Below are 12,586 nucleotides of genomic sequence, written 5' to 3' on the forward strand. Positions count from 1 at the left end.
AGGTACTCAGAATCATCTGAATCCACAGAGATGCCTTCCTTCCAATGATCAGTTCCAATTTTTCTCAGTCAGTGTTCTAACATTAACATAAGACATGTGAAGAGGTTGTGAATTAAATCAACTGGATATTTAAGGAGCAGGATTTAATATTTTCAGGATCAGGATTTAATATTGGCGATGTCATCTCTTCATTTATGATGCTAGGTAGGATTTCTTCTCTACCAGTGCCAATGGTTCTTGGTCATACCACTTAGAAGAATGAAGAGGTAGACCAGATAGAGTGGTGGGCAGCAAAGCAGAGTTTATTGAGTGATAGTACAAAGCTCCCAAAGAGGGAGGGGACCTGAGAGGGTTACTATCAGAGTCTCTAAGTCTAGGGGTTTTTATGGGTTTGTTGGTGAGCTGATTCAATATAATTAACCCTCCATGAGCTTGTCATCAAATCAGGTAGTGGCTATCTACCTATCACATGGGAAAGAGTGAAGCACTCTTTCCAGGGAGGTGTAGAATCCTTTAAAGGGTGGTTTTCTCCTAGGGTTCCTTGTCCATACCTGCTTTTCTTCCAACTATCCTTCATCAATGAGAAGATTGAAGCAAAATTACATTTTATTCTTTAAGCTGTCTAAGGCATTTAGAAGCAGCCAGCTCCTACATAAGCCTTGTATTCAGTATTCAATTTTATTCAACTTTGCTTTTAGTAGGCATTTAATCTTGGTGATCTCTGCATTGTTAATGTGTCCATGTGGACTACCAGTGTTTCAGTGTCTAATGGAATCGTTGCTGACTTCAAATCAAGCCAGGTTAATAAATTGGCTCAAAATTCTTATTTCTTTGAAAGCTGTTACCTGGATAGGCTTTGTATATATATACAACTGCAGTTGTAGAGAACAGAATTTATTATAGCTAGTTAAATGTAAATCAATTTAATGTAATGTACAAATTAAGGAATTATCAAGAGAGTTAAAGGCAGATTTTAGGAAGAGCTTCCTGGAGTGATCTCAAATCTGCTTTACAAAATTGAGTCCTCATGAGAGCTGATCCTCAGGAATCTAGGGCTATTGTTACAAAATTTATGGTCATTGGAATCTGCTGTGATCTACCCCACCAATGTAGATGCTTAACTATAGCAATGTTTAAAGTTTGTATCTTTTATGAATGCATCTGGTTGGCAGAACTAAAATTTACATTTATAATTCTAGCTTTATGGACAATGGAAAATGTAGTCTTTGCAGTCTTCGTATATAGATACACATAATTGACGGAATTTGGTATATGCAAAATGTGTAAATCCATAATAAAATATTTTTAGAGTAGTGATGTGTAAAAAAGAAATAATCATTATTGTCATCCCCAATTTATGGATGAGGGAGTACCACATAATGTACTATACAAGGACATTTGTCCTACAGACAATGTTGTGATACATAAAGCCAAATTGTTTTTGAGTAAACTACATGTCGCTGGCTGTCTGACATTCAATTAAAGCTGATATTATTTAAGATCATAGTAATAGTTTTAATTTATTAAGCATTTGTAGGGTACCAGGCATATTTGTAAGTCTTTTGCAAGCCTTGTATAAATCAATATTTACAACTACTCTCTGAAGAAATTCCTATTATCCTCCCTAATTATTATATTAGGAAGCTGACTCTTGGAGAGTTTAGCTAATTTTTCCAAGGTCACACAAATGGAACTGTGTTTCTGGGGATTATATAAAGTGAAAGATGGAGTACAAGAGTTGTTACTGAGACTTGAAAGGATCTGTCTCAAGGAAGCCATTGATATGTGCCAAGTAAATGGCATTGTTGAGTACCATTGTGGTATTTCACTATTGTCTATATGAAAACATCTCAAATTAAGAAAACATTGAAAGTGTGATATCTATGGGAGTCTAATCATAGGGTTCCATCTGGTACCTTAATGATTAAAATATAGGATTTTCCCCCATATATGTCCGCAGGGGAGATGCTGGGAGGTAGATCTAAATAGAAAAGAGAGGTTCTTTCTGTTGAGTAAGGAGTTTAAAGGTGCTGCTATTGTTATAAGGGTTATAGAGATTTTTGTCTATGATTCTGAAAAAGAAGGGGTTCTAGAAAGCCCAGGCATAGAAACTTACTTAAACAAAATATCAGGACAGAATAATTATAATTATTCAAGGCAAGAGATAAAAATAGTTTAGATAGGAATAAGCATTTTGAGACCTCCATCCTTTGTTGACTAATTTAACAAATATTTTAGTTAATGGCTACACTATAATAAGCCTTTGGTATGCAATAATGAACAAAGTATTCCTTTCACTAGAAAAATACTCATAGTCCACTAATATAGTCAAGAAAGATGAAATTCCAGTATATTGCAAAAATTTCTAATTATATTGATAAGCATACTGTACTATGAGGCTCATGTGATCATATATGACTGTAAATTATAGCATTGTGGGCAACACAATCTTTATGGAGTTACTTACAGGAAAGGCGGATGAGTTTCTATCTCACAAAGCACTGCACTTCATTTGAAATATCTTTTTAAAAAGATTTTATTTATTTATTCATGAGAGAGAGAGAGAGACAGAGACAGAGACACAGGCAGAGGGAGAAGCAGGCTCCATGTAGTGAGCCCCACGCGGGACTCGATGCTGGGTCTCCAGGATCACGTTGAAGGTGGCGCTAAACTGCTGAGCCACCTGGACTGCCTGTGAAATATCTTATTAGATATGTTTCCTCTCCATATCTTTCCTCAAACTTCTAGATGCTGAATTGTCTCTCTCTTTCCTCCTTGATCACTCTCTCACTCACTTTCTACCTTTACTGTTTTATTCCTAGTTCCTAATAGCTCTCTAGCTTTTCTCTAGGCCTCCTAATAATTTACTTTTGAGGAAGACTAATTACAACTGTTAGCCTCTTATCCACAAGCTAGTAGGACATCTGCTTTTTAATAATGTGCCAATTACCTCCATGTATTCTGAGGTTGATGAGTGCCTATGTTTTAGGTCTATGAACTATTGTTCAGGCTACCAGGTTTCACTCTCCTCAGACAGTGGAGGACAGGTTTCAGTTACAAATAAAGTTTTGCTGTAACATATTCATAATAAAAAAGTTTATTAAATCAAATTGTTAGGGGATCCAAATATATTAAGGTTTTCTCTAAATCGACTCCTAGCTCTGGGAAATGAACAAAGGGTTGTAGAAGGGGAGGTGGGAGGGGGATGGGGTGGCTGGGTGACAGGCACTGGGGGGAGCACTTGACAGGATGAGCAGTGGGTGTTATACTATATGTTGTCAAATAAAACTCCAATAAAAATTTATAAAAATAAATAAAATAACATAAAATAAAGATTTTATCTAAGTCCTGAACTCACATCATATTTTTGAATAATTCCAGTATGTATTGCTAATTATTTTCTTTTTTTTTTTTTTTTTTGCTAATTATTTTCAATGGTATATTATTATCCTCTATAGGTAAGCCCCACCCCCCAAGATGTCTGGCTGGCCTCCCATTTACTGACTACCATCATCTAACTGAGCTATTATTCTATTTGAATTTATAATATCAGAAGTTTTTCAGTTGACAGATGAGGTTGGCACTTCATATATTACTAGGTGTAACCCAAATAATTATAGGAATCTTTTTGGGTGGAAAAAAATAAGGTTTTGCATCATAAGAATTCCTATCATTAGAAAGTTCAATATGCAAACCTTAACAAAAAGTGTTGTCATTTTTTTTTACATGCTAGATTTAAAAAAAAATTTTTAATTGCTGTGTAACTGACATATAACACTATTAGTTTCAGGTGTACAACATAATGATTTGATATTTGTATATACTGCAAAATGGTCACCACAATAAATCTAATTAATGCCTATCAAGCGTTAACTTCATGAAAAGTCAATACACATCAAGTAAATTGATTTTTGCATAGTTGTCAAAAGACCTAATGTAAAATAAAAGAAAATGAGCACCAAATGCTTTAGAAAACATAAAATTATTTCTTTGTCATACAAAATGTCTAGTTGTGATAAAATGCTCATTTTATTTGAAGAGTTTTAAAAGCTAGCTTAGTGTTATGTACATTATTGTATGTGTTTATGTTGTAAAACATTTAGTCAGTGCTCTGATTGCTAGGGCACCAGACCATTCTAAATTATGCAAACGTATTTATTTATTCAAAAATATTTGTCTAATACCCACTACAAGGCAGACACATGTTCTAAATGAGGAGGATTAGTGACTTCTGGTAAATGTTCAACAACTGCCTCTCAGGGGGGTGGAGGTGAGGGACTGATCTATAGAGCTTATCTGTTTCTAAGATGTCACTTCTCTCACATGGCAAGTTTCAAGCTACTGACGGGAACTTTCTGAATACAGAATGGAGAAGACACAGCACAACTGGCTCTTGGGAAGTATAGAGGCAGGCCCCTGCACACCACTGCTGGGAGCACATCATTTTATCTGCAAAGGAGGCCAGAGGTCCCTGCTCTCATGGGGTGAGAGATATGAGAGGATATAGACAATAAGCAATGGACATGATTGATTAGCAAATTATGGGTCTTTTATAAATTAATAACTATGTTGTAAAGGGGAGAAAATTGAATAATCTTGGAAGAGGGGAGCTTCTGTAATTTTAAGTAGTGTCATTGAGGGAGGCCTTATTGAGGTGATGTGTGGATATCTGGGAGAGGAGTGTGTTGGACTTAAGAACCATTTAGTGTAAATACACTAAGGTCTTAAGAGGAAAATCATGTTATTTGAAAGAAAGATTTATTGGTATCTTCCTTGCTAATACTATTAAATGTATTCATTTTTGTCCTGTGGAACCTCCAGTAAAGGACTGAAGAAATGCAGTGATACTGGACTTGTACTGATTTTTGTTGCAATGATTTTTCTACGAACAAAGCATAGTATGAAACAAAGAAGGTTTTGTGTCATTTTCACATAAATGAGCTGTATATGTAAGCTGTTAGATCAAAATGGCCAGAAAAAGTAAGAGAATGTTATAACTCTTAGCTGTTATTATCCAAAAGATCAGTTTAACATCAAGCATTTATTTAAATATACCACAGTAAATTTGTGGTCATATCTAGTACCTAGGAATATATATTTCTTCAGGCTTTTTTAAAGAACTGGTTTGGAGTATGTGGTAATTATGGGGTTTCAAGAAGTAGGGACTACTTCAAGTTTAAGCTGAGAAATTATATGGCACAGTAAAATTTTAAATTGGGTACCTGAGAAATATTTTAAGATTTCTCAAAAAAAGTAATTATATAATTTTTTTAGTTACATATTTTTTACACGGTTACTAAGTGTGCTTCTATATGGAGAAGATAGTGTCTGTAAAACTCCAGTAAGATTAAGTTATATTTATAGTCTTTGTATGGTAAATAAATAATAATGTTAAACATGACAATATTTTCTGAATTCCATGAAAGAGTGTTTCCTGGTGAAATTATAAAACAGTTTTAACCCATTGATCTTGTGGTGTTTTTGTCTTTCTTTGATTTTCTAAGCATAACTGTGAAAAAAGTGGAATTTAAAGATATTTAGAAGAGGGAAATGAGACCAACCTCATAGTTATAGAGTGGAAAGACTAGTTTAAAGGAAGGGAAGTGCAATGAAAAGGGAGTGGAATTTAAATGGAAAAAAATATCTATGAATTCAAATATCCTCAGCAAACTGCTAGCAATAGAAATATAAGCAATGAAATAGAACTCTAGCGAGGCTACATGGGCATTGTTAGACTTTGAGAACTCTGTTTTTTGTTTACTTGTTCTTCATTATGCCTCTAATTTATGACAGCACTTTTATTTTTTCATTTGCTTGAGAAAAATACAATCTTCCTTGCCCTGTCCAGGAAGGCTCGCTTGACTTGCTGGTTCCTTAGGCTGTAAATAAAGGGGTTCAGCATGGGGGCTACCGAGGTGTTTAGCACAGCAACTCCCTTGCTCAGAGACACTCTGTCTTTTGCTGCTGGGTTAATATACATGAAAATGCAGCTGCCATAGGAGATGGAGATGACAATCATGTGGGAAGAACAGGTGGAAAAGGCTTTTGTCCTCTGACTAGTAGAAGGAATCCTCAAAATTGTTCTGAGGATATATATGTAGGACAGAATTATTAATGTCAATGTGAACATTAATGTAAACACAGCACAGGAAAAACCCACTATCTCTAAGAATCTAGTGTCTGAACAAGAAAGATGTAGTAAGGGGAAATAGTCACAGGTAAAATGGTCTATAACATTGGACTTACAATAATCAAGCTGTATTAACAGCATGAGTGATGGGAATATGATTAAGAATGAAGCCGACCAAGAAGCAAAGACAAGGAGTATGCAGACTCTGGGATTCATGATGGTCATGTAATGCAGAGGTTTGCAGATGGCAATGTATCGGTCATAGGACATGGCAGCCAGCAGGTAAAATTCAGTGACTCCCAACAGAATGAAAAAAAATAACTGAGCCATACAATCATTAAAGGAAACAGTTTTATCTCCTGTAATCAGGGTGCTCAGGAACTTGGGTATGCTCACAGTTGTGAATGAAATCTCGAGTAAGGAGAAGTTTCTGAGGAAGAAATACATGGGGGTCTGGAGGTGGGAATCCAGCAGGGTGAGGGTGATAATGGTCAGGTTCCCAGTGATGCTGAGAATGTAGGTGATGAGCAGAAAGACAAAGATCACCTCCTGAAGCTGTGGGTCATCTGACAATCCCAGGAGGATAAAGTCTGTTAGTTCTGTGTGGTTTCTCATTTTTCAGTTGCTTATTTGTGGTTCTCCTGCCAGACTTCTAGAAGAAAACACAAGGAATAAACTTGAAGAGTTAATTAACAAAGGTCTAAGTGTAGAGCCAGAATCTGGCTGAATTGGTGTGTCATTTTATGTAGAGGGAAAATTTTATGAATTTTCGATGGATTTTCCCCAGCCCATCATACATCTGTGCTGAAATCCCCTGGGAACTACTCCACTACATTGTGTATGTGTGCAAGTGACAGCAGATTGTGATCTTTAAAGGCATTGCAACACAGTCCTGTGCCTGGAAGTCATAGGAGGCTTAAAATAAACACTTTTCTTTATTTATTGAAGTAATGTTGAGTTTGTAGTTGCATCACAAATGCCAATCAGGCAAAATTCTCTATGGAATGCTGAATTCCTAGCTGCACAGCTCCTAGGTTGTGTCTATTAAATTTCATTAAATTTAAGTTTCATTAAATTCCTTATATTTCATTCTTTTAATTAACTTTACTTCTGCTCAAAACTATACTCTTCCTTTATCAGGGTTTGCTTTTCCTAGGAAGTACTGGTTCTTCATAACATCTAGGAGCTTCAAAATGCATTCTTATCAAATAAATAATATTTGATTTCAATCCCAAAATTGAAATTTCTGCATTAAATTTCCTGGCTTCTACTGGCATTGGAGAACCTGGTTTAAAAAGGTATATTATCACTCCATTATCAGAAAGGATGAAACGATGCCATTTACAACCTAAAAATAATTATGCTAACTGAAATAAGTCAGAGAAAGACAAATAGCATACAATTGCATTCATATGGATTTTAAGAAACCAAACAAACTGGCAAAGGGTAGGGGGAATGAGAGAAGCAAACCAAGAAACATATTCTTAACTATAGAGAATAAACTAATAAAAACCTGAGGAAGGTGAGGGGGGATGGGGAAAACAGGAGATGGGGATGAAGGAGGGCATCTGTGATGAGTATCAGGCATTGTATCCAAGTGTTGAGCCACTATGTTGTACAACTGAAACTAATATTGTGTTAACAAGCAGGAATTTAAATAAAACTTTTTTAAAAACAAAGGTATATTATTACTCTTCCATAGGTAATAATGTGTCAATGCACTGCATTTTTAACCTTATTTCAACTTTGTGCATATTCTTTATTTCTCTTAACTTTCCAATCAATTTTAATAGCTTCTGGAAAATAATAACTTGACTGACACTCTTTAAACCTTTGAGGGAATGAATGAAAAGCTGTGAAGAAAGGTATTAATATATATAGAAAGTTCATGTGAGCATCACTGAAAAGGAGTACTTAAAGTCTAATTTTCAAGGATCAGCAAAAATTGGCTTAAAGAGTCTACCAAGAGATGATGCAATATCACTGACTCAGAAGAAGTATACTATCCTATTTATGTGAAGACCATTAATGGATGTATTGACAATCAATGGACTGTATTCATTTACCAACATCAACTAAACCTGGTGTGTGTTATTCATTCATTCAGCAGCCTCTGAGGAGAAAAAAAACCTCAATGTTTAATTAGGTGCATACGATTCCTCAAGCCTGAAGCCATCCAAGGAAGTATTCATGCAGAGTATGAAAGGTATCTCTAACATTTAGCTCATCTTTTTATTTATGAATGTAGATCCATATTTCCCCCTGGAAGAAGATGGTTTAGGTTAAACTTAAATTATCTTCCAATCATTTCATCAAAATCAAGAACTCCTTCTAAGAACTCCTGAGACAGACCCTTTGATCTATTCAAAATGACAGCTAGCAATAATAGTTCATATTTGTCAAATAAGATGGCCACAAAGTACCTTCAAGGTTTCCTTCTGAAATTATCCCATGTCATGCCCCTTTAAAATTGTTACCATCAGGTTAGTATTAACAACGACGATTCAGATAAACTAGATACTTATGACTTCTTGATGCCCAAGATGAGAAAGGGACTCTGTATAAAAGGATACATTAAGTTTGAAGCACCAAAGGATGTTCTTTTAAGACACTGAGATGAGAGCCTTAGACTGACTGCATTTATTTCTGGTGCATTTTGCTGTTGTTGTTAATGTCTTGGGTGCCCTGGATGGACCTGTCTCTTAGTAGAGTCTAATCGTTTCAACTCTGTTTACTAATTTCATTCTTCTTCAGTTAAACCTCATTAAAGATCATTATGGGGACTTTACACATCATACCTTCCAAGCCATGTCCTTTATTGATCACCTCACTGTTTCTACTTTATTTTATTATTTTTTTAATTTATATTTTTATTGGTGTTCAATTTGCCAATAAATAGAATAACACCTAGTGCTCATCCCATCAAGTGCCCCCCTCAGTCCCATCACCCAGTCACCTCCACCCCCCGCCCACCTCCCCTTCCACAACCCCTAGTTCGTTTCCCAGAGTTGGGGGTCTCTCATGTTCTGTCTCCCTTTCTGATATTTCCCACTCATTTTTACTTTAAATAGTTGTTCAGGGTTTAGGATAATACATTAGAGGGAAGGAAAGTTTTTTAATTCAGTATTGTGGGTAAAATCTAGTTTGGCTTCATAATTACTCTAAATTTACTTGGAACTGCTCAATATTTCTGAACTTTGGGCCATGACACAGGTTTTCTTTAGCAGCTTCTCTTTTCCTGAGTGAAGCAAAGACTCCTCTAGAGAATCCACCGAGTGGCTGGAAGGATTGTATCTCTAGCAGTTTATGGCAATTATCAATTCCTACCCTCCAAGTTTCAGTTCTTTATTTAGTGATCTGTAATCAAGGAAAAAAGTAAAGCACATAACCTGAATATAAGATGATGCTATCAAAACAGTATCAGTTTCTTATTTATGACACTCTAAGGTAGATTACTATCACAGAAAGTATATAGGCTCTGTGGTTAGAGAAATATGGGTTAAAAATACAAATGGGCCACTTAGTAGATTTGTGACTTTGAATGGTCCTTAATTTTCTTAAGTATCAGTCTTCTCTGTTTACCATGGATGTGAAATTCAAGGGCATTTTGGGAATTAATTGAAATAGTATAAATGAAGTGCTATATAAACCATGTGGCACTTACTATGCTTTCCAAAGAGCTGTTTTTTTACCTTATTTTTCTTTAGTGTGAACTGATTTCCAATTTAGGACAGAATATTCATGGTTACTGTGATTAAGCAAAGGCATTATTTTTCCCAATGACATACTAAAGATTTGTATATTCTATCTCATTCAGTCTTTATGACACAACTATGGAACTTTATCTTTATTCCCACATGAAGCACTGGAGTCAGTTTGGTTTTGTATCTTAGATATATTCATATAAGTAATAAGTGTTCAATGTAGCCAGGAATTACCTACAGTTAGTCTATTCTCTAAAAGAGTACTACCTAGCCTATATTCAGTTAGAAACACAGGCACAGAAATGGAAATTTCCTGCTTTTCACTTAACAGAGAATGAAAAAAATGATGTAATAAAACAAAATATACTACTATCTATATTCAGTGGCAAAATAGAACTCCAATATACCCTATTTAATCTAATTAAAAATTGAGCTGATAAGCAATGAAACAATGATAAGGTTTGGGAGACTCCATTGCCTCCTATATTTCTGACTTACCTCTAATTTTCATACAGGATCACTAACAAATAGAATGGCTGGAATAGAAAACATAAGAGCAGTTGCTACTGTTGTAATGCAGGGAAACCAGCATTCTGGACATAATTCCTCTCGGTGAGCCCCTTTTCTTTCTATGTTAAGGTTTTTTTCCTTCAAATTTCCATTTTATCTAGAGGGAATATATTTCTTTGTGTACAGAGCATGAGAAAGGAGCAATTATATGAAGAAGAAAAAATATCAGAAGGTGTTTTAAACAATGTGGTATGGTTTCTGCACAAATAAAATGTAGCATCAGCCACATGTTTTATCTATTCTCTTTGCTGCTGGCTCGCAGGGAATAATTCAGTGAATCAAAATTGCCAGAACAGGACTACACACAAAACACCAAGGAATATAAAACATCATACACATTAGTAATGAATTTGAAAAGGAAGCTTAGGGGACAGTGTCCAAAGAGACAGGAAAAAAAAGCTAGCAAATAACCACACTAGGTAAAGTTTGTTTCCCTTGACATTATTTTTCAGAGATTAAAAACTGAACATCTAGTTCCTAATGCACATTGCTACTGAGAGCATATTTAATCTAAGCCATTTTTAAAAACTTGAAGATCTCTATATAGTGCTAAGTCCATTCCTTACTCCATATATTTAATCTTCCTTACCATAAGAATTTTTGGTTCAATAATACTGCTAATACTTTATACTACTTTGTCTTCTCACTCTTTGCTCACCAGTCGTGACAGCTGAAGCGTTTTTTGCTTTGATTGATAAAAGTTCCAATATATATGCCAAGTATAATATTAGTAATTATTACCCTCCCTGACTATACTATAATAATATAAACATGCCCAAATTCTATCATGTGAGTGTAAAACACCAATAAAATTGTGCATGTCCTATGTAAAAGCTATAAATATTTGCCAGTTCTCACAGTTTTAAATATGCATGAAATAAAGGCAAGTTTTTGTTTCTTTGTTGTGGTTTTCTTTTTTTTAAATAAATTTATTTTTTATTGGTGTTCAATTTACCAACATACAAAATAACACCCAGTGCTCATCCCGTCAAGTGCCCCCCTCAGTGCCCATCACCCACTCACACCCCTCCCCCCCACCCTCCTCCCCTTCCACCACCCCTAGCTCGTTTCCCAGAGTTAGGAGTCTTTATGTTCTGTCTCCCTTTCTGATATTTCCCACACATTTCTTCTCCCATCCCTTATATTCCCTTTCACTATTATTTATATTCCCCAAGTGAATGAGAACATACACTGTTTGTCCTTCTCTGATTGACTTACTTCACTCAGCATACTACCCTCCAGTTCCATCCACGTTGAAGCAAATGGTGGGTATTGGTCATTTCTAATGGCTGAGTAATATTCCATTGTATACATAAACCACATCTTCTTTATCCAGTCATCTTTCGATGGACACCGAGGCTCCTTCCACAGTTTGGCTATTGTGGCCATTGCTGATAGAAACATCGGGGTGCAGGTGTCCCGACGTTTCATTGCATCTGAATCTTTGGGGTAAATCCCCAACAGTGCAATTGCTGGGTCGTAGGGCAGGTCTATTTTTAACTCTTTGAGGAACCTCCACACAGTTTTCCAGAGTGGCTGCACCAGTTCACATTCCCACCAACAGTGTAAGAGGGTTCCCTTTTCTCTGCATCCTCTCCAACATTTGTTGTTTCCTGCCTTGTTAATTTTCCCCATTCTCACTGGTGTGAGGTGGTATCTCATTGTGGTTTTGATTTGTATTTCCCTGATGGCAAGTGATGCAGAGCATTTTCTCATGTGCTTGTTGGCCATGTCCATGTCTTCCTCTGTGAGATTTCTCTTCATGTCTTTTGCCCATTTCATGATTGGATTGTTTGTTTCTTTGGTGTTGAGTTTAATAAGTTCTTTATAGATTTTGGAAACTAGCCCTTTATCTGATATGTCATTTGCAAATATCTTCTCCCATTCTGTAGGTTGTCTTTTAGTTTTGTTGACTGTATCCTTTGCTGTGCAAAAGCTTCTTATCTTGATGAAGTCCCAATAGTTCATTTTTGCTTTTGTTTCTTTTGCCTTTGTGGATGTATCTTGCAAGAAGTTACTGTGGCCAAGTTCAAAAAGGGTGTTGCCTGTGTTCTCCTCTAGGATTTTAATGGAATCTTGTCTCACATTTAGATCTCTCATCCATTTTGAGTTTATCTTTGTGTATGGTGAAAGAGAGTGGTCCAGTTTCATTCTGCTGCATGTGGATGTCCAATTTTCCCAG

At 35.8% G+C, this 12,586-nt stretch overlaps 1 protein-coding gene across 1 annotated transcript; it reads right to left on the minus strand.

Moving 5' to 3' along the window:
* Window positions 1-5,806: 5,806 nt before the first annotated feature.
* On the minus strand, window positions 5,807-12,363 carry LOC112919636 (olfactory receptor 6C1). Its single transcript, XM_072735214.1, has 2 exons — window positions 12,340-12,363; window positions 5,807-6,748 (listed from the first exon to the last, which is right to left on the minus strand). The coding sequence occupies exon 2, from the start codon at window positions 6,743-6,745 to the stop codon at window positions 5,807-5,809; it is 939 nt and encodes a 312-aa protein (XP_072591315.1). The 5' UTR covers window positions 6,746-6,748; window positions 12,340-12,363.
* Window positions 12,364-12,586: the final 223 nt, after the last annotated feature.

Source organism: Vulpes vulpes, chromosome 14 (assembly GCF_048418805.1).
Source record: "Vulpes vulpes isolate BD-2025 chromosome 14, VulVul3, whole genome shotgun sequence".
NCBI classification, from domain to species: domain Eukaryota; kingdom Metazoa; phylum Chordata; class Mammalia; order Carnivora; family Canidae; genus Vulpes; species Vulpes vulpes.